The 23,607-nt window shown below is 40.5% G+C and overlaps 1 protein-coding gene across 1 annotated transcript in view; it reads left to right on the top strand.

Annotated features, from left to right (window-relative positions):
- The window catches only part of LOC121930429 (cytosolic phospholipase A2 beta-like), a 40,386-nt gene extending 25,054 nt beyond the window's left edge, over positions 1-15,332 (top strand). The window contains exons 15-20 of the mRNA XM_042466707.1: positions 1,250-1,354; positions 3,973-4,074; positions 5,190-5,378; positions 6,306-6,472; positions 9,122-9,308; positions 13,501-15,332. Of these exons, the coding sequence (XP_042322641.1) occupies positions 1,250-1,354; positions 3,973-4,074; positions 5,190-5,378; positions 6,306-6,472; positions 9,122-9,308; positions 13,501-13,715 (965 nt within the window). The 3' untranslated portion in view covers positions 13,716-15,332. The remainder of the gene's footprint in view (positions 1-1,249; positions 1,355-3,972; positions 4,075-5,189; positions 5,379-6,305; positions 6,473-9,121; positions 9,309-13,500) is intronic.
- The last annotated feature ends 8,275 nt before the right edge of the window (positions 15,333-23,607 follow it).

Genomic DNA, 23,607 nt, shown 5'->3' with positions numbered 1-23,607 from the left:
TCATGCTCCCTAGGAACTGTTGTTTCAGTTAATGGTTAGCACTTGGCTAACAGTTTTATCGTGCCTAAATACTCTAAAGGCACCAGATCCCATCTGACCTTGGAAGCTAAGCAATGTCAGCTCTGGTTTGTATTTGGATGGGAGATTGCCAATGGATAAACTCTGGTGCAGATAGGGACATTCTCTCTCTCTCTCTCTCTCTCTGTGTATGTGTGTGTGTGTGCAGCAGGCAGACTGCGCGGTGTCCCTCCGTAGTAAAAAGAACCCGGAAAAATGGATTCTTTTTAAGGTGCCCGGCACATGTTACGAGTTCGCCATTGGTGCACTGGTGCTGTAAGTGATGCGCAGCAACTTCTGTATGCTGCACTTCGTTTTAATAATAATAATAATAATAATAATAATAATAATAATAATAATAAATTTATTTATAGCCCGCCCAATCACTAGGAATCCGGGCAGATTACAACAGTAAAAATACATTACAATAAAATATTAAATGGTCCCTTCCCAACCCCCTCTCCAATATTAAAACTAGAATTAAATAATCAGAGTTTAAAAACAATAAAATGCAATATAGCATTAGGTTAAAATTAAAAACAATTTGGCAGGCAGAGAGACATATATCAGAAAATTGAGATCATATTTATAAGCATGCACAAGGGAGGAAGCTAGAGTTAGCTAAGTTGGGAAGGCCTACCAGAAGAGATCCCTCTTAAGAGCCTTTTTGAAGTCTGTAAGAGTGGAGATATGGCGGATCTCTCCCGGCAGATTGTTCCACAACTTCAGTGCAGCAGTAGAGAAGGCCTTTTGAGTGACAGACATTAGCCTAGCTTTTTTTGGCTGAAGTAAATTCTTACTTGAGGACCTCAATGTGCAGGACGGACAGTACGGAAGAAGGTGTTCCCTTAAGTATTCCAAGCCATGTGTGGACGGGACGCTGCCATGATGCGACCACCATTACACACTAGGGTTTGGGAGTGTGCAGTTACTGCGCACTTCTGAACCTTAGTATCAGTGGCGGCATGCCACTTTTGGCTCATCTGTCCTGGGCCTCAGTGATCACAGTAGTTTGACTAATAGTTGGGTACAAAATGGCTATATTAATTTTTTTCAATTATTCTCATTTACTCATGTGCCAGTGATCAATGGCTAACATATTTTTCTGATCTGGTGAGCTGATACATATTGATTCTGTTGAGAGATGATGCTGACTAATTTGTACTGATGAATCAGGTGCTTAAACTTGCAGGTATCTGGACCAACATTTTCTCTCGGAATCTGCTGGATGGTTTGTACTGGTCGTCAACACCAGCAGAATTTTGGGAACGATGGATCAAAGATATGGCAGATAAGAGTAAGAACTTCTCTACTTTCAGTGTTATCCATTGATGCCTACACAATTATTCTATGCCCATCATATTTTTGGCTATCAATCCATCAGTCAATCAATCAGAAGTCTAAAATCAGCTATCATGCCTTCCTGGTTACATGGGAAATCCCTGTCTTCCTTCAGCTTTATCATAAAGCTGAATTGCTTGTAATGGCTAATACTGATGTTTTCAATATTTATATTTCTCTCTCTCTCTCTCTCTGTATGTGCGCATATATATATATATATATATATATATATATATATATGAGATTAAAAAGCAAATCTGCTGCACTTCTCATGTAGATTCAGCACAGTGTTGAAGCTGGTTGGTCTGACATGTATTTCTACAGAACAAATAATGTTTCTGTTGAACAGCTGCTAAGTCTTCTATCAGCTTTTAAGGCTTTAATTAATTTTTAAAAATTTAATAAACTAGAGGCCTATGTTGAGAACACAGAAAACTGCTACCTATCAAGATAGCCCATTGACTCATCTGGGTTCATTTAGGCCCTATATACACTGACAGGAAGTGCTGGCCTGTTGGCAGACTCAGTGCGCAGTGTGCCGATAATGTTTGCCCTCACTCTGCCCCCATGGCACCATCATAAAACACCTCTGGCGCTGCATCCAAATGACGCCATGCCGAAGGTACGCCATAGAGTCACACCGCTGTTTTGTGGTTCCTTTTTGTACCCTCCAGAGGCACAAAACCTCCTGACCCATTTGGATTGGGTCTGTGGAAACCTGATCCGGCCAGGAAAGGGGCGGCCTCCTGCCACCCCTTAGGGACAATCTGTACAGCCCCTTAGTCTACATAAACTGATAGCATCTGTTCAGGATTTTAGACTTGAATCTTTCTGAGCTAGGTACTGTATGGACAAGAGATAGATTGACTTGTACTCTATCACTGAGATGTAGCTCTTTCTCCATCTACTTATGGAATATATTTAAAGGCTGTAAATGATGTAGCAATTCCAGTCACATTTACATCACTTTAAATTTATTCATTTGTTACTTCATACCTAAATTGAAAAACATGACAAAAATGTGATCAGTTTTGCTAGGAATCTGAAATACATTTTTCTTGTTTTGTTGAGGTCTCCTGCCATAAAAACAAAACAAAAACAACATCTACCTCCACAGGAATGTATTTTTTTTTTTAAAAAAAATCTGCTTTAAGCAAATTATTCCTAATAGGCTTGGGTGTGATTTTTTTTTTTAATGAGGCAAAAGCCAAATTTCTTCATTCCAAGATAGAAGGAAATTAAGATTAAAAAAATTGAATGTGTGGGAAAATGAAACTAAGAGCCCATTCACTCTATACAGTTTTGTTACTATGATTCTACTTTAACTCCCATGTCAGCATCCTATGATACTCTGGGATTTGAAAAGGGTACTTAGAATTCTCAACCAGAAAAATTCTAAATATCCCATGGCCAGACTCTCCATGCCGAGAATGGCTGTACTTAGAGAGGATTTGCCCAGTGCAAATGGGAAAGAATTTCAGTTCAGTTCATTTTTGAAAAATTACCAAAATTGACAAATTTCTTCATGTTCAGAATGGAAGAACTTGAATTTAAAATAAAATTAAAATGGAAGACAAAGCAAAATAGAGTTTCCAGCCTCCCGTTGTGTTCCATATCTTTTCACATCCCTGTCTAACTTGCCAAGTTTCTGATTTGCAGCAAGAGTCCACAATAGTTGTTAAGTTTCTTATCCTTTAGAGAACCTGCATGATTTGAGTGTCGGACGATGACTCTGGATATCAGGGTTCACTTCCACGCTAAGCCCTGGATAACCTTGGGTGAATCATACACTCTCAACCCCAGAAAACCCCATAATAGGTTTGTCTTAAGGTCACCATAAATCAGACATGAGTTGAAGGCAGACAAACACAATAACAAGACAAGACCACCTGTGTTGGTTATTTGTGGCCACAAAGGAAAAAAGAACTAACTTGTATTTTATTTACTTACAGATTTTTTGTGTGTCTTGCTTTTCATCACTAAACTATTCCAGGACAATTGCAATACATAATACAGTAAATATGCTCAACAGTTATTGCATATCAGATTTAATATATTGTGCTTTAGCTGTCCTGTTGTGATATATGGGACAAATAGTTGATCAAAAGGCATTCACAGAAAATAATTGTTTTCCATTATTGTTGAAAATTGACATATGTTGGCAAGAATATTCTACAACTAGGGTGCCACCACTAGGTGAGAAGACCTATTTCTGAAAATCCAGATTACATTTACAGTAGGTATGGTATAAACAAAAAGAGTTCCCTAGAAGAGCTTAAATCATGAGCAGGATGATAAAAGAAGAGATGCTCCTGTATGCAGCCAGGTTATAAGTCATGTAGGGCTTTATATGTCAAAACTAGCCTCTTGAATGGCAGCTATAACAAAAAGCCAGTTTAACTTTTTCAGAAATGCTGTTACATAGTCTTCTATTGCTGAACCAATCAACCCTTGTGGTTGCATTTTCCCCACATTCCTCAATCCCAAGACTGTCTTCAGAGGCATTTTTATGTAGAGTGCCTTACAGTAGTCTACCAGAGCATGGGTTACTGTGGCCATGCTATCCCTTTCCAGGAATGAGCACAGCTGACAAACCATCTGGAGCTGGAAATTGTCACTTGGCATCACTGCAGCCATTTGGGGAGAGCTTGGAAAAGTTGCTTTTGTACATAAAAAGTAAGTGTGCAAAGACTTGCAAATTTCATTTATCACTTCATGGCTTCTTTATGTTACTTTTCTTAAAATTGCCATACTATGGGGGAGAAAATATGCAAATAAGACACCATGGAAGCTCCCAGACTGCTAGAGATCCATATGATAAACCCTTCTCTGTATGTTATAGTTGTAGTGCGGACAGAAAGACTGTTTTCAAGAGCTTCTCCATGGCTGTTACCAATCTTTACAATATTAGAAAGAAAAATTCTAGAATGAGACATAACTCTTCAATAATGTTTCACAGGAGTGCAGTTTTGGACAGGATAATGCTCTTTTTCACTGGGAGTGTAAGGGCTCTTTGTTTTCTACATGACACAAATTTTGATTAGACAAATTCCTGGTAGATGTATTGAACCATGAAAGCTCATTGAACTCTTTTAGTGATTATAGTTTACTGGAGCTCCTTGCTGGTTTCTGGGAACAACACTATGTGAAATGAACATAATTTTAATGCCAGTTGAGAGTCCTGAAACATCTGACTATCCCTCTTTAGAAACAGATTCCTGGACTAAATGTATTATGGCTGATCTAGTAGGAAGGGTGTGTTTTTGTGTCTTCCTGTGTACCAAATGGTTTGGCACATTTGGTCAAGTCATCTGACACTGTATGTTCTGCAAACAAGCTTCTTTGCAGCCACCCTTTCTTTTCTTTTCTTTTTTTTTTTTTTTGCTTCTTTCTTCTTTCTTGTGAACTTCTGTGGTCTGGATGGTTTACCTAAGTTGAACTTTGTGAGCTGATGTATGGCTGGTGTTGTTTTCAGCATGGGTGTGGTCTTTAACAAACTTGGGTGCTAAATTTTGATGGCCATGTAACCAAAATGGGGCTACTAAGAAAGAGAGATCCATTAGTATGCTTGGGAGAACTCCAAGGTTTACAAAAGTAGGAAAATATATTTAGAAAAAAAAAAAAACCCTGAAGGGGGGAATTGGAGGACAGGAAGAAGGGATTGGAGTATGCAGAAAAAAGACAGGTTGATTAAACCTTTTCCCACTGAAAATGTGCCCCTGAAATGTGTTCTGGACAGAAAAAGAAGGAAGAGTTTCTAGAAATGAACATCCTCTGTATTTTTTTTCCAGATGACCAAAATAATTCAGATGATGGTTATACCACTTACAAACCCCCAAGTTGTGCAACTGGAAAACTGAGCGAAATCTTTAATGATGTTTTAACTGATCGTCCTCTAAAAGGGGCAACTCACAATTTCTTGAGAAGCCTTGACTTTGACAAAGACTACTTACAACAGAAAGAATTTAACGAGTGGAGAGGTAACTAGTAATCATTATGCTCTGTGAAATGCAAGCCAAAGGGGCAAATTACAAAGTCACAACATTTATATTGGTAGTTTTATTTTTAAAATGTTACAAAGAAGTTGTGGGAGACAGAAGAGAACAAACACAAAGAACTTCAATCACATGAAGCTAGAAAGTGGAATTTTAACAGGATAAAAGCATCTTTGGCTAGCAGTTGTCATATGACACTGATCTGTCCTGCTGCTGTCTTGCATTTCATTAATTATTGTAGTGTACCTTTTCATTGATGGGAAAAACCCATCAATAGGCTCTTAATCTATTCCATAGATTAGAATGGAATATTCTCTTACTGCCTTCATGCAAAAGGTTCCTTTCACTCCAGTTCTGGTTCTCATGCAGCCACATAGTGTAAGTGGACATAATTCTGCTCCCCTCTCCCTCTCCTTCCCCCTTGCATTGATCACAGCTGCCAACAGCTTCCTGAAGACAGCTGCTGCATGCCCATTTACACAGCAGTTGGCTTGAGGAGGTGGTTGGCAGCCATAATCACATGCCCTCTGTCCCCCAAATCATGCACTTGTTGTGTGAATTTGCATACAGCAGGTCTGTGCTTTGCGGGGAGGGGAGAGGAGAGGAGGAGCAATCATGGCCACCAACACCTTTCCGAAGCTGGCTGCTGTGTGCTCATTCACTAAGCAGCCAGCTTTGGGAGGTGGTTGGCAGCTGCAATCACTTGTTCCCCCTTTCCTCCTGGAAGGCAGCATTTGGTAGTGTGGAAAACATATCAGGTGACCACGGATTGCCAAAGCACTATCATAGGGAAAAGTGCGATAACAAATTTTGCCAAACTGATATGCTTCCATTCTTAGTACAATTGTGGTCACTTTTGATGTACCCTTCTCTTGACTGGTCATGCTGATAAGATAAAAACTTGCTTTTCAGATACTGTGTTGGATGCCTCTCCTAGCAGGCTGACACCTTGTGAGAAATCCCTCTGCTTAATAGACATAGGCTATTTTATTAACAACAGTGGCCCACCACTTCTTAAGCCAGAGAGAAATGTGGATGTCATCATTGCACTGGATTATGAACTGGGTGTACCCTTCAAGGTAAGAAAAAACTGAAGCCACATTGAAGCCTGAGAATGAATAAACATTTCGGCAGAAAAGTGCGTACTCTGCATACAGAAGGACCTTAGTCATATTCCTGATATGATTCTATGATTTTTTTTAATAAAAAAAAAGTTCAGTTAGCACAGAAGTAGGAAACAAGTTGATTCTCCAGATGATGTTGGAGCTAATGGAGATTAAGCTCAGTATCACTGAGAGATCCTCAGGTCCACTACCCACCATGAACTAGCAAGTTGATGGAAAAACTGCAACCTCATGATTACAAAGGAGGATGCTATGGAAGGTCAAATGGAATCATAGCACTGTAATTTGTAGTGTGAAAGGATCCTAGAGCTAACATAACACCCAGCCTAAAAACCTGGAGCACTGCAGCCTATTAGATAATACTCAGCTAGAAGGACTAGTGGTAGCTTTCTGTGTTTCTGTAGTGTTCAGCAGCTGCAGCCTGAGGAGTTTGTGTTGGTCTGGATAGACAAAGAGTCGACCCAGATTCTTACGCATATCCCTACATTGAGAACATTCCACGTAAGAACCGTAGATGGCAGGAGTATGCAGAGGCTATTAGAAAATTGGCAGCAATAGACCCAAAGTAATTCCTGTGGAAGTAGAAAATAATGCACTAAAAGTTATAAAAGTTCTAATATACAATTTTATTTGTTTATGCCATAACATTAATTACAAAACATTCTGATAAAGCTGTGGATCTGGTACAACAAATTATATACTATTGACGTTGTTGCATGCCTTTGTTGCTTCTGATTTACGGTGATCCTAAGCTGAACCCGTCATGCTATTTTCATGGCAAGATTTGTTCAGAGGGGGTTTGCTTTTGCTGTCCTCTGAGGCAGACACAGCGTGACTTGCCTAAACACATTTATTGGGGTACCGTGGCTGCGTGGGATTTGTACCATGGTCTTCACAGTTGTAATCCAGCACTCAAACCACTACACCATGCTGGCTCATACTACTTACATACTTACATTAGACAAAAGAATTGCAAAGAAAATCAGAAATGAAAGAAGAAGAAGAAGAAGAAGAAGAAGAAGAAGAAGAAGAAGAAAACACCAAGAGTTACTGGATAAATGTGAGGCCAACAGTAATAATCCTCTTTCCAACCCACTGCTGATGTCTTTAGGGATTTGCAGTGGATCTTTCAGTCTGATATAAGGAAGGTGGCAATCTTTAGTGTAATGGATTAACAACGGTCTGTCTACCAGCAGGTCGCAGATAATATCAGGTTATATTCAAGACACCTTAACTCTCAAGAGGTCTTCCAAGAAAACCATCCTAGGCAGTGTAACAAACAGTGAACTAGGTCTTCCACATCCCCAGAGCCACAGATACATATCCTTTTATATCCTCCCCCTAGATGATCTGATGGCATTGTTTGAAACTGGAAGGTAGTAGAGGCTTTTCTAAGAGCAACAATAGAGGTTAAATCTTGGAAACACTATTGAAAATATTGTCTCTCTTTGGAAGGCTGTATCAAGAATGAGGTTATAAAAGTAACATTTGGAGCAAGAGGTAAGTGTGAGAATGACAGATGAGCTAACCCCCTTCTTGACTATTTAAGATGTAAACTGGGGGTTTGGGGTTTGGCAGACTATTCCCATTTCTGAATTCAATCTTGATGTTTCATCATCCAGGTCCTGAGCAATAGTATCGCTTCACTTTCTTTCAGTTAGTCTCAAAGGTGCTACAAGACCTCTTTGCATACTGCTTCCTACTGGAGTACTTTTTATTTTTTAAATTTCTATTATAGCTGAAATTCAATTCCTGTAAAATGCTATCTGGCTGAGATTTAAAAGACAGACATGGTTAGGTGGACTAGCAGAAATAAAATGCAGGAAATTAAGTTTGCATGGAGGTTGTTGGGCATGTCTGACAAAGTTCTGTTTTTTACTTACTACATTGGATTGAACTGCTGAATCCATGAAAATCCTGTCATATTGCTAACTCAGAACTCTGTTTTCCTTAACACTTACAATTAACCTTTATCATTTAGGACCAGTCTAAAATGGATCAGTTTAAAATATAGATAGCAATCAGTTTCTCTTCCCCAGCTACACTCAGCAGGACCAGTAGCAGCTTTTAGGATGGTATGAGGTGGATAGAGTGATTTGTCCTGGGGAAATGGTATGTGAAAGGTGGGATTAGACTATCCTTTCCTTATTGCAACTCTTCTGAGTCAGTTTATTCTCCCAACTGCCCTCAGTTGCTTTAGAGTATTTTTTTAAATAGGAAATTCAGTTATGAAGCTCCCATAATGCATCTATTTTGGAAGTAATTTTAGCTGGAATGCATCCAGAAACTTTAATCTCTCTCTCTTTGGCTGCATCCACACTGCAGAAATAATCTAGTTTGACACCACGTTAACTGGTAGTGTCTCCCATGCTACAGCAAACTATAGTTCCCAGAATCCCATAGCATTGAACCATGGCAGTTAAAGTGGTGTCAAACCAGATTATTTCTGCGGTGAGGATGCAGCCCCTCTCTCTTTTCTATAATTAATAATTCACTCTCAGAGCAACCCAGAAAATGGAACAGCAGTATGCCAGTCACAGTTTAATTTCATGTGTGTGGTACAGCTTAATATCTGTCTTTTGAACTGATTTGTGTCTTTCCCAGCAAGCAGAGATGATGGCCAAATACTGTGAAGTGCAAGGTATCCCCTTTCCAAAGGTTGATGTGAGTGATGAAGACAGGAAGAACCCCAAGGAATGCTATGTCTTCTCAGATGAAAACAACCCCAAAGCGCCAGAACTCGTTTGCTTTCCCCTGGTTGACTGCTCCTTCAAGGAGTACAAGGCACCAGGTATATTGAGGGCATTAAACTTCATTCTTTAGGTTGAGAATTCTTACTGTTCTCTTCATCTTTCATTTAATTCATGTCTATTTGTTTCTTTGGCTAAAATCGCTTCCTCCTCCTCCTCTTCTTATTTACTTTTCTTGATAGAGCACTGCTAAGGCTTAAAGCATTGCATTGCTCTGTCTTGATGTATTGGAAGGGGACTTGGCTCATACTCAGGAAAAATATCTTCTCCCTGCAGTTCAAAGGTAAGGCCTAGCAGAGGTTTTAGAGACAGAGATTGCAGTTTGAAACAGTGGAGAACAGTGAAGAACAGTGGGTGAAGGCAGTTGTTTGTATGTATGTATGTATGTATGTATATAATATTATGAGCCAATGAAAATAAACATTCTAGACTTGCCCCAGGATCTTAAGTTGGCACCTTCTTCAGTGGTGTGTACTTTTCCACCTAAGAAAACACAATTATCTTTAGATTTTCTCCAGATTGCATGAAAAGGCAGGGAAATTACTCTCCATTTTTGCAACCTTGGGAATGTGGCTGAGAATATGAAGAGATGATCTTTGATTAGCTCTGTTTGAAAGCTTGTTGAGTGTATTATATTTCTATTTAAATTAGACTAATAGTTTCTGAATATCCCTGGGTACATATAACTTGGAAAATGAAAATATGAGCTCTCTATGGTCTCCCCCCCCTTTTTTTTTCTTTTTTTGCAAAACACTCTCAAGTAAACTTAGTAAATATATTTGACCTCTGTATATAGGAATTTGGGTTTTGACTAGGGTTGCCATATCCCACTTGTGGATGGGACTTTCCCGTTTTTGGCCGGGTCCGCATGGTCCCGCCCCAGTTTGCCCCCGCCCCCGGGATTTCCCCCGCCCCCGGGCTGAGGGGAGGATTCCCTGCCCGCTTGGGCTCCGCTGCCGCCGCAGCGACACCGGAGCCCAGGCCAGGAGGGAAAGCCTCCCTGAAGGGAGGATTCTCTGCCGGCTTGGGCTCTGCTGCCACCACAGCGACACTGGGGCCCAGGCCGGGAGGGAAAGCCTCTCCTCAGTGAGGCTCCTATTCAAATGTAGGACACAAAAATGTGCCCTACATTTGAAAATTTTGTCCTACATTTGTCCCGGTTTGGAGGTCCTGACGTATGGCAACCCTAGTTTTGACTGGTCAGTTGTTACAGCAAAACAAGAAGAAAAAAAAAAAGGAAACAAAAGACCTGGCTCATAGGACTGACAATAAACAGAGTCAGAAAATACATAAGTACAACTATATACATTTATTAATGGATGTGGTTGGTGAAAGCGAGGGGTATTGTTATTCCTATTATGTGAGGAATTTTAGATTGATGCTTTTGGCTTTAACTGGAGTAACAGTACCTCTTTATGCCTGAACACAGGCATTTCCCCCAGCTCTAACTGGAGATATCAGTATTCAAACTGGGATCGCGTCATGCAAAATGTAATAGCATCATACAATGCAGTGTTCAGTAATAGCATTATATTAAAAGCTATGTAAGATTGGCTTTGGTGGTGTCTCCTGAGTTTCTCTGAAAGGCTAAACAATATAATAAGCAAAAAAATATTATATTTGGAAACATTCATAGCTTTAATTTATATGTGGTGAATGTAATGAGTCTATGTCTCCTACAAGGAAATTTGAGTGTGTGTGGGGGAAAAACCTACATCTGGGCCCAGCACAAGCCTCCACTTGCTTTCTTAATAAAAGGCCGATGAGAGTATGTGGAAAGAATGCAGAAGCCAAGATTCTCCATGCTCCACCTCAGCCCCACATTATTAACTGGAGACAAGCAAACATGAAGCTTAGACAGTAAAGCATTCATATTCCTGAGCTACAGCCTGCAGCTGTAAAAGTGTACAAGCAGGAAGTCAGCCAGCAATAAAATAGAGTAGGCTAAATTAAAAATGCTGTAAGATACTATAAAAATTGTTTTAAAAGTCTGTGTCAAAAATGAATAGTGATAGTGCATGGTTTAGTACCATCCTAAGAATATTTGCTTAGAGACACCTCACAGAAGCCATATACAGGCTTGCATCCTGAGGAACATGTGGTGGTGGTGGTATGGCAGAGTAATTTCTGACTTATGGCAATCCTAAGGCAAACCTATCATGGGGTTTTTGTGGCAGAATTTGTTCAGAGGGGGTTTGCCCTTGCCTTTGTCTGAGGTTGAGAGAGTGTGATTTGCCTAAATACACCCAGTAGGTTTCCATGGCCAAGTGGGGATTCAAACTTTGGTCTCCCAGTACCCTAGTCGAACAGTCAAATCATTACATCATGCTGGCCTTCTGTTAGGGTTATACCCACCCCTAAGTTTCTTTTATGCCTGTGTATGTCTGTTTTTGCACACTGTGAGGTTGATATTTCCTCTCTCCCTCTGTGATACCCCAACTCACCCCCCCTCCCCCGGTGAACACTGCTATCCCATACCTCATAGCAAAGAGACAGGATCAGAGAAGTGTCTGCCTGTGTCTCTGTAGCCAGATTCAAAATGATTAAAGCAGTGCCTAGTCCTGCAGAGGACCTCAGCAGATCTCAGCACTGTTGAAATCACCCTGTATTTGTCTATGAGGAACATAGTCAGATGCTTCTTCAATGCTGCCTGCTCCCCACATGGCTTAGAATGATCATGCGAGTAGTTCAGATGCTGTACAGTACCCCTGGTGGATGGGGGTGGCATATGGCTCAGCCTAGCATAGGTCTACATGTGGAACTGCTATATTACTCTAAGGATTGAGTATATTACTCAAGCACAACAGTGGCACCTAAGGCAATGGACAGGATGGCAGTCCCAGAACCCAAGCCCACTTACAGAACTTAATCAGATCAACCACTGACTTTTCAACAGTGGTGATGAGACAATGGCTTCCACTGTAGCCAAAGATCTTGAGCTAACTTGGGCTGCATGATCTCTACAATTTCATCAGAAATTGTGGAATTGCCAGCACTCAAAGGAATAGCCTGGTGGCATCTTGTTGGTAGCATACGTAGGCATAAGTTAATCATCAGCCAAACTAACACTGCTTGCTTCTTGAGCTACATTCAGATGCAGTTCATACAAGAAGCAGTTGGTAAATATGTAAAACAACCTGTAAACTACAGCTTTGAACTACCTTTTACACACTGATTTAAAATAACAACTCCAGAATTCTGGAGTCCAAATTCTGAAAACCTGGGGATCTTTGTAATATTAACCCTACTCTACTCTATGAGACCTTTGTGAAATGTTGGTAAATGGAAATATAATTTCTAGACTTATTCTAGTCCCTATTGTTATGGCTGATAAATACCTCTAAAATACCCGAATGCTTACTAATAATAGTAATGACCAATTAATAAATCTTTAATGGGTTCTAACAGAGAGATGTTTTTTTTCAAATCCCATGGCTTTATAACTTCACCAACAAGATCTTGCTTGCATTTTGAGTTGAGGCAAATAAAGCCAGTTTGCAGAGATATGCACATTAAGCTAGCAAGGGTTATCAAGAGGATGCTGCCTGATTGTCAGGAAAGTAATGTTGTTTTATAGGCTAGCAGTGTTTGTCAGGTTCTTCATGCTCAACGTGTATTTGTCTAGGAACAACTATCTCAGAATTACCCTAAGTCTACAGTGGCTTTCATACCCAAGAGAAAATAAACCTGCACTGACCTGTAATGTCATTATGGGTCAGAAAATTGGAGAGTGTACAACAGTTACTGTGTAATTGCTATGAACCTATGCAGATTGAGAGAAAGGGGCAGACAGAGGCCACCCCTTTCTCCCCCAGATTGTGGTGTGGCAACAATGCACTGGGGAAAAGGAGCTGTGAAATGCCACTGCCGAGGCACCACAAGCAACCTGTAGTGACGCTGTGACATCCCTCATGCGCTGTGCCATTTGGACTTGGCTCACAAGGCACATCATCATCGCGCATGCTCTGTAAATGGCGGCATACCAAGATGGCATCTGCGGCACACAGTATTGCTCAGGAGCATGCAGATGCTCTGCTCTCCCGAGCCCTACTTTCGGCCCCAGGCCAGCGCAAAGTGCCAGTCTGTATCAGGCCTATGTTACCCAAGAGAAATAAGACACAGAATACATAGGATGATACAACATATTTTTCCTCACACCAAAGTAGCAAACTTTAAATCATCCAGCTCAAATGCACTGCGAAACTCTAAAAACCTCTCCTTTTAATTTTTCAGGCACGAAACGCTCTCCTTCAGAAATGAGTGATGGTGAAGTAAATCTGGAGAAAGGCTGCTCACCTTATGCAACAATCCATTTAACCTATGCTGAGGAAGACTGTGACAAACTACTAAACCTGAGCACCTATAATATCCTCTGTAACAAACACCATATCTTCAAGGCCATCCTGGGTGCCATAGAGAAGAGGCAGAACATTTGGCCCAGTTCTTAAAAGACCAGTTAAACCTAATAACTGCTGAGGTGTGGAGAGAGCCTCAAATAATTAGCCACAAGCTCATGCATTATTAATGAGTCATCAACTTCCCATGCAGCTTGTTACAAACATTTGTTCCCACCCTGCTGAGTTGGAGTGGATGACCTTTTAAATAGTTCACGTATTTTTTTTTTTATGTACAGCCATTTCACTTCTCACTTACAGTTACATAGGAAAAGATGGAATTACTGCTAAGTCCAATGCTTTTTGCCTGGTAGTACTAGGAGATGGCCATCTGAAAACACATACAGTTCCTAGGTAGTGAGGAATTCAAGGAACTAACTCAGAGTGTTTTAGGTGGGGTTCTATGGCAAGGACTGTCCTTGTTGACCTTAATAATTAGAAGTGTCTCAGGGATTTATTTGTAGTTTTTCAGAAGCTGACCTCTTTAGTACTAATGGAAATGAATGAGAGTCCAGCACATACTAAAAGCAAACCATAAAGAGTGATGCTTTCTTGGTTCAATTCCAATAATGAGTAATTACACCATATCAATAGATGCTCTCCCTGCTCCCTTGCTAAAAATGGTTATTTCCATTCCCTATTCAGAGATATTCTGTACTTGAGAGAACTGAGACATTTCAGCTGTGAATGATTCAAGTGCTGCTAACATAATTGAGTACTGTTGCCTGGTGAAATACAATTATAATTTTAAGGCACTGTTTGCTAAATTCCCTTGTTTTTTCCATTGCCTCTGTTCTGTGAGTTAGTTGGGAGATCAGATTCAGTGAACACCTCAGTTCTTCTTGTTTGTAATGACTTCCAGTAATAATTGAAATTGGCACCACAGATGTGTGACTCACACACATTAATATGATATCCTTTTCCCTTTACATCAGAATGAATTTTGGAAAAAGTAATTAATTCATGGAAGAACCTACACCTTGTTGAAGCCTAAAGATTTATAATCTGCTTGGAAAATAACCTTAATGTAATGGAGCACAGCAATATTTTTTCTTGCTGGAAAGGGACTATACTGAAGTGTTAAAGTACATTAGCAGATCCAGCTTCTGCATCACAACTGGGAAAAGCCTTTGCCTGGGACCTTCAGGAACATTTTTTGGCATCTACTGACAGTCAGGATTGATGGTGTTAGCTCTGTTCATTGTCTGGCAACTGCTGAACCAAGAAGGGAATGACCAGGAGCCATGAAACTTGCATACTATTCCAATATTCACCCCAAAGTTTGATGCACATGGCATATAATTTCTCAAGTTTCTTTACTCCTACTCCAAATTCTGATGTCTGGTTACTGAAATACTGCTCTGCTGCTGCTATCATATCTGAATCATTTGGAAATTTCCTTTCTGTCAAACTCTTTTTAAGATCTGGAAACAGGAAATAGTCAGATGAAGCAAGATCTAGTGTGTAGGGTGGATGGTCTATGCAGTCAAACCCCCAATTATTCAAAACATCCATTGTCTTGCCAGCCTTTCGAGCAGGTTCATTGTCCTCCCAAAAGAAAATACTTTTCCGCAGCTTCCCTTGTCATTTTTCTTACAGTGGTCCAAAACACACTTCCAGAAATAATCCAGTTTCAGACCACTTTAATTGCACTGGCTTATGTTAGGGAATGCTGGGAACTGTAGTTTTGTGAGACATTTAGCTTTCTCTTCAAAGAGGTCTGGTGTCACAACAAACTACAGTTCCTAGGATTCCCTAGCACTGACCCAGGGCAGTTCAAGCAGTCTCAAACTGGATTACGTATTTCTACAGTATGCTTTTGGACCAATGTCTCTTTTAACTTGCACAGCAGGTTAGAGTAGTATTCTGTATAAACTGTCTGGCGTTTCTGAAGGATACCTTCTGAAGGATACCTTCCTTATCCCCCAAAATGTGGCTATGACCTTTCCTGCTGTCCTTTGAGTCTTGAATGTTTTTGCCATGGAGAACCTGAGTGCTGCCACTGCAAGAACTGTTGCTTGGTCTCCAGTTTATAGTGATGTAACCATGTTTAATCCGCAATCATTCCAAAATATTACCACTAGATTGCTTAAAAATCAACTTGGAGATATCAATTCGATTTCATTTCTGGTCAGCATTTAAACATTTTGGCTACATGAATTATAAACCCAGTATGTTCCCAGTATATTTTAGTCTCTCAGCCATTGTTTTAGCTGAGATTCACTGATCTGCCAAAATCAGGTCATGGTCCATAATTTCAGGAGTTGACACTGTTTAAGGTCTCCCAAACCTTGTTGCATCTTCAGTCTCAAAATCTCAGTGCTGAAAGTTGGCACACCACTTCTTCACAGCTGAGTATGACAGGCCCTTGTTACTCAGTGTTTGCATCATTCACTCATGGACTTCCTTTTGAGTTTTCTTCTGTAGGAACATGAACTTCATTATGGCCTGGAGTTCAGCACTTGAAAATTCCACACTTTTAATTGACATTATTTTATGAATAATTTGGAAAAAAAATCTGAAATTAGAGCTATAATTGTGCAAATTGGCAAATTAAAATACAAAAGAACAGTCAAATTACATTGACAAAAATTATATTCAGATTTTGGGAAGTGGGTTGGGCCGAGAACTTTTCAGGATGCCCTTGTGCAACTAATGCTCCGTGCTTCCAGCCAAAAGAAGACTGTTGTGGCACCTTAAAAGCTAACTAGTTTGATTTCTCATAAAGGTTTGTGGGCTCCAGTTCATTTCATCTGATGACGTGAATATAATTTGGCTTAAGCCAAATAAATCTGGTTTATTTTTAATATGTAACAACATGTTTGTTATTTTGGCCCAGTTTTCACTGCAAATAGTGCTGAACTGATTAATATTTGAAATGAGGGAAATCTGACTTTTGAGCAAACCTGTGCTAAAGGATTTAGCAATAGCAATAGCAACTACATTTGTGTCCCCATGGCACATGCATGCACCCTTTTGTTTTTAATGGGCTTGATCATAAGTGTTTTTCCTTTAGGTGGGGTGGGGGTGGGTGGGGTCTGGAACAGATCCCCTGTGGAAGGGAAGGACCCACTGTACAGGCATTTAACCACTGCACCACCAGGGCTCCTTCATTTGTTTGTTAAAAAAGAATGACAATTAATGGACAAAACTGTACATCCAAAAAGGTTAGACTAGATTATTTTACTGGAAAACTTTGCTATAACCATTGTGAAAGTATTTTGGACAACATTCCTGGGAGACTAAAAATCAGGTCCCATTTCTTCTATTTGCTATAGCATTAGATTTTCTTTGGAGAGAAGAGGTATCTATAGAAGAAGTAACAAAAACAATACTTCTCAAATCTCTTTGTAATTGAAGAATTTGGAATTTTGCCATAATCAGATTTCATATACACAGTTTTGTGTTTATCTATGCTATTGTACAGGGCCAACGCAGATAAAGTTGCTGCCTGAGGCAAAGGACAGGATGGTAGTCATCCTGCATCCATGTCCATTTATACAAGTTGATCACACCGGATCTGTTTCTTCAGCAGCAGTGAAAGGACAGTGACTGCCACTGCATCCAAGGACCAAGCTAAATTGAGATCATAAAGCTGGTGATGTGACATGCACAGCTCTGTTCTTAAACAAAAATTAGCTGCACCATCCTGAAGCATCCCAATCAATCATGCTGCTGACTTCTGTTGCTTGGAGCAGCTCCCCTGTACATTCCAGGAGCCCATTCCTCAACAAAGGAGATGTAGAATCTCAGCTCTGATTGTGTATGTGCATGTGTAGAATTTGTGTTGCTTGAATAAAAGCCACATTTTTGCACAAAATCCACAGTATTTTGCACATTCTCAAGTATATTTCCGCTCAAGCTAATGTTCTAAAACCCTTTGGGATTTCAGAATACATACATACATATGCACCCAAGTGAATGCACACACACATACACACACACTTGCATGGAAATATTGTAGTGTGGCCAAAACTGAAAATTATTCACATTCAAGTGCAAGGATGAAATGATTAGATTTACATCCTTGTTATACACACTTAGTTCTCTTTCTTTGCAGACCATGCAAGGAAATCCTATGGAAAATATAGATGTTTGTGGCTGGAAAGACCTCAGTTTTTTTTTAAGAGACATACTTTATAAAGTCTGCTTTGCATTTACTTTTAAAAGTTCTGGAAGATGTTACCATGAATCTGAGGAGTGGTCTTGAAAATCCCTCTGTAAATCTCTCTTGTCACCACAGAACACTGAGTATTGAAAACCAAATCCTCATTTGAGACAAATTATTTTTAGCTCTCTAGAAATTACTGAGGCTAATTTGATTTACTTTAGTTCTGAAAATATGCTAAAAGTATTTGCATGATCTCACACACTGTAAAGACCACCTAGGAATTGATTTCAGTTTTCTTATGATATAGAATTTTGAAATGCGAAAGTGGATACTTAACAGACAAAATATGGAGAATTGAGTTCTTTGGCTGCTGTCTTGGGATCAAGTAACATTAAACTCAGTGGGCTTACTTTTGACAGTTAGACAGTTGGGCACTCAGGTATACAGGCTTCCTGCACGCTGGCAGTAGAATGACCTTGTACACTCTGTGTTGCCATGCTGCACAGCTGAAGCTCATCTGCTTCTCCCCTGGCTGCTAATTGCTCATGGCCACCACACATCTAAACATTTCTTTTCAGCTATTAACCCTTGACAATTCCCTCATGTCCAAGCTGCCCAGAAGCAGGCTTTTTCTCCCCATTTGTTTCAGACATTAGTTGTACTGCCTCTAAATATGGAGGCTCCACTCTATTGATAGTTGCTGGTGTTTCATTTTCTAATAGTTGCTGCTGTTTCATTTTCATGAAAATGTAAATGAATTTTCCACCACCACCTGTATGTTCCTTAGAAACACCAGAGTCCTAAAATACCTTAAAGAATAATGAATTCTATTTAGCATAAGATTCCCAGTTCACTTGAACAGAGGCATGAGTTTTCCTTCACTTGCTAGTCTAATATACACATGCTTTGGATGAGAGACAGTTTCCCCCAACCCTACTGGTTAGAAATAGAAATAGAATTATCTTAACTGTGACCATTAATAAGTTATATGTGGATGGCAACAATGGTATTTATGATGGCATAGATGAGCAGATTAATCTACATTATGAGATGCCCAAGGAGACAGAGCTGATGGATTATTGTTCATTTGAATTCTGCCAAAGGAAACAGACATCAAGGTTTTAAATCAGGTAGTCTGGTCCATTGAGTGCAATCCCCTAAACACTCACCTATGTACCCAAGTAGGCGTATAGCCAGCATGGCATATTGGTTTGACTGCTGGACTCTGGAGATCAGGGTTTAATTCCCAGCTTGGCCATGAAACTCTCGGGGTCAGTTTGGGCAAGTCACACTTACTGAACCTCAGGGGAAGGCAATGGATAACCTCCTCTAAACAAATCTTGCCAAGAAAACTCTATGATAGGTTCATCTTAGAGTCACCATCAGTCAGATACAACTTGAATGCACACAAAAATAACAATATGATAAAATGAGCTGCAGCCCACAAAGGTTTATACAAAATAAATTCACCAGATCTTTTTACTACCACTGTCCCTTTTGAAAATATGGCCACACTAGATACTTAAGGGCTCGCATCCTGCTAGGCATTTACAATGTTTTAAGCTAGGCTTACATCCTCATAACTGTTTGGCATTTACATTTATGATCATGGAACCATTGCCATGGCCCCAAATTCTGCTTTAAAATCAGTGAAGGATGGTGCATCCAGTCCCCTTCCTGTTGCACTGCAGCTCACTGGTAGGAGGAGGTTATATGTGTTATTCTCCAGTGCCCCACTCACAAACACCACAGAATGCTATCCCTCAGTATGGCTGCCTGGATTTTAAGATGGGTTTGGGGGTTTGGATCAGGAGACAGAGCATAGCCATGACACCACAGCTACATGTCAAATGCAGCACCTTTGCTAGTATTTATTTATTCTTGTTTTCATAAAATAACTGCACATTAGAAGTAGAAAGAAGGGCCAAGATCCTGAACTGGAAAACATATTGTAAAGTTCCAGATAGATAGAACAGCAGCACAATTCCTCCTCACTCTCATCCTATATTTAGCTGCTGTAATTCTTCCTCTCCAGCATGGCCAGTGGAAAATGAGGGGCCAGGAGGTAGCAGTAAAACAAGAATTAGGTTTCAATAGATGGATGCACAATAACATGCATCTTCTAGGTCTTTCTGCAGATCTTCTTGAGGTTCCAGAGTATGTCGTCATTGTTGTGCTTCCAGCCAAGGAACATTGCTTGACACTCCTTTGCCACAGTAAATAAATGTGGGGTGGGAGTGGAACAGCATCAGCTGAAAAGGTGTGTTTTAGAAGCCAGTTTGTTTGTTATGTGGTCAGGAGAGTTCAGCTTTGTAATTACCAGAACAGAAAGTTAACACAGACATAAGCTGCATTTGCACCTTTGTACAGTATTTAATTAGAAGAATGTCAGCCATAGTCTAGAAAGGGGCAACAGCGGCAATGTCATTACTTATAAAAAATGCAACTCTTTGGAGGGAATTTGATCCTTTTACTGGGAGAGATTCTCTGGAAGAACCCGGAATTTATGTAGCAACATACATTCATTATATTTGTAATATACAGATGTATTGTTCATGTTTGGATGTATTTGAATAGATGCATGAAAAAAAGTTTTCATTCGTTTAAACGAGGCAGTTTAAAATAAAATCTGGTTATCATTCCATATTTTATCTGAAGTCAAGTTTTCTTTACAATATGATGTGCAAATATTCAAGCACAGAAATATAAACATTTTCATTTCTTTTTCCTGCTACAGTGTCATTTACTGCAATTCTTTAAGCTTGTTTTTTGTTCCTATAAAATTTAAATGAATCAGAGGTACTCCTGGTTTTATTACCAGGTGAAATCATTGCTTTTTATCCAAATGATGATGATGATTAATTTATTTATTTCTGTCTTGCCTTTCTCCCACTATAGGGGCTCAAGGCAGGTAACAACGAATTTTAAACAGTACAAATTAAAAAGAAAAGCATAAAAATGTAGAAAACAAAGTTTTAAAACAATTAAACAGTTTTAAAAAGTTAAAACAATTATACATTAAAATTAAAATATAGTAAAATTAAAATGTAGTAAAAACTCTATACAAATCTTTACATAAATTATTGTTGGGGATTACCACAACAACCCAATGAAAACCTTTCATACCCCCATTAATCCAAACAAACAAACAAACAAACAATCATGATTCTCCAATTATGATTGCCCATCATGCTCCCCAATCATGTTGAGAATTTCCAAAACAATGGGAGGACTGCAGTACTATCCTCCCCACCATCATGAGGCCTTCCTTGTCTCCAACAGGCACACGCTGCATGTGGATGTCTGCACCAAGGAAACTTAGAGGCATAGAAGTATAATACAGTGGGCTTCTGTGCAATTGTGTGTCCTTGTCACATGGAAATTCTGTGCCAAGACAACTCTTCCTTGTTGGCAAGAGTGGGCAATTTTTTGACCCTGTACATTCGTACAAAAGCATGTGTGTGCATGTGCTAGGGTTGCCAGATGAAATAAGGAACAGGGCTCCTATCCTTTCAGGGGTTGGGTAGAAAAGAGAACTGCAGCAGATGTCATTGCCCTTTTTACCTGGCAACCCTAGTGCACATATACATGTACTCTAACCTCTCACACACCCCTTTGTAGTGCTGACGGTGATGTCCTGACAAATAATTCACAGACACTTGCACGTTTTGGATAGGAAAGGCCACACCTTTTATTGGTTACATTGTAAAAGGTTTTGCCAAGATGGCATTTGATCCCATCTCTGGCCAACCTAATAGTTGCTCAATTCCCAGCTGGAATGCTACTCCACCTCACTATAGCTGCAACCAAACCCATAGGTCAAAGCACTTCCATCCAGCTTCTAAGGCACCCAGCCAAGTGTCCATGCCAAATTCCAAGAGGTGAATTCCATCACCCGTGAACAATGTGATTTCAGGATGTGAATGTAGGGACTATCAATAGTTAGAAAAAAGTTTCCAATCACCTTTGTGGCCTTTTTCCTGGTCCCCACATTATGAGAAAGAGGGAGGCTTAATGATCATCAGCAATGGCAGCACTCTCCTATTTTCATACAAGGGGAGGTGTTAAGTGTTGGAGCTGCATGCATTACCACTTGATCACTTACTTGTTGCTCTGTTGCCATATTGGCTGGTACTGTGGGTGGGGGTAGGGAAGGGCTGCCACTGCTGCCACTGAGCTGCTGCTGGTGTGCCCTTCTGGGTGTTTTTTTGGATCCTCCCCCCCTTTCTTCTCAGTCCTTGATTCAGAAGCTCCAGGAAAGGGTATTGCATTTGCCCTATTAAGAGCCCCTATAAAGGGCTACTGAGATGGTGGGGAGGGCATTAGTAGGTACTCTGCTGCTCTCCTTCCTGTGGTGTCTGGAGCCCACCTAGCTGCCACAGCTTTCCCCCTTTCCAACTCAAACCAAGTGACACACTCTTAGGTCTCATAAGGGCTCTGACCACTCCTGGACCCTGTTCCATTTGCTGCCATCCTTTACCCATGGTAGTGCCACTATTGCTTGCCTCCATTCACTTGCTTCCTCACTGTCACTCTTGCTGTTGCTCTTCTGCTTCTTTTTCTTTTTTGTGGCTCATGTCTTGCTGTTGCTTTTCTAATTTGCTGCAATAAAGGCTGAACGTTTATGAGCTCCTGAAATTTATGAATGAAAACATCACCTTTCCCTGCTTAGGGCTTGCTTCTGAGAATCACAGAATCATAGAGTTGGAAGAGATCTCAAGGGCCATCAAGTCCAACCCCCTGTCCTGCTAAAATAAACAGTCAAAGCACTCCCATCCAGCCTCTGTTTAAAAACCTCCAAGGAAGGAAATTCCACCTTATTCCATGGGAGTGTGTTCCACTGTCAAACAGTTCTTACTGCAGGAAGTTCATCTTAATGTTGAGATGGAATCCCTTCTCCTATAGTTTGAATCCATTGCTATGTGTCCTAGTCTGTGGAGCAAGCTTGCTTCAGCCTCAATAAGACATCCCTTCAAATACTTAAGCAGGGCTATCATATTACCTCTTAATCTTATCTTCCCCAGGCTAAAGATACTCAGCCACCTAACTCTCTCCTCATAGGGCATGGTTTCCAGACCCTTAACGTTTTGGTTGCCCTCCACTGGTCATGCTCAAGAAACTGCACCAATGCTAATGGGCCACTTTCCCTCCTGCTGGTGGTGATAGCCCCCCAAAACAGGTGGGACTCTAGGAAAGACAGAGCCACATCAGCACAGTGAACATGGTACCTTGCCTTTGCTTTCCTTCCCCGACCACAAAATGGGCTTCCTGAGAAGTCTGAGGCTGTCTATTCTCAGCAGGAAGGGATGGGGATTTGAATCTTCCCTTCTCTGGCCAGTGAATTCTAGGGTAGGTTACAGCCTCTATCATCCTCCAGCAATCATCTCACTGCTGTGGATCGTTGTGTGGTGGGGGACACTATAATCTTCCACACTGCTAGCCATCCCAACTGCGATTTAACAGCGGGAAAACAGTGGTCTGTTTGTGCAGAGATGAAAAGCCTGTCCCATATCCAGTGATCCCAACCAAGACTGCTTTTCTCCCATCAGTAATAGCAGCAGGAACACTGGGACCATTTGGAGGAGAGAGTCAAAGCTTCTATCTTCCCTGTGCATCTGAGGGATTGTTCAACCTGATGATGCCAGGGTTGGAGTTGTGGAAGCCCCATGGAGCTGGAGGCAGGGCTAGAAACAGTCCCCTCCCCCCTCAGCAAACCCTTCACTCATGGAGGCAACTTCATGCCATTGATGTGCAAATTTTGTGAGGAGGGGGCAATAGTTCTGCTAAATAATGAGCACACTGGGAGTTATATGAGATACTTTTAATTGACCAGAT

Source organism: Sceloporus undulatus, chromosome 1 (genome assembly GCF_019175285.1).
Source record: "Sceloporus undulatus isolate JIND9_A2432 ecotype Alabama chromosome 1, SceUnd_v1.1, whole genome shotgun sequence".
In the NCBI taxonomy this organism is placed as follows: Eukaryota; Metazoa; Chordata; class Lepidosauria; order Squamata; family Phrynosomatidae; genus Sceloporus; species Sceloporus undulatus.
Note: the sequence above shows the minus strand (reverse complement) of the source record. Positions and strands in the feature narration are given on the sequence as shown.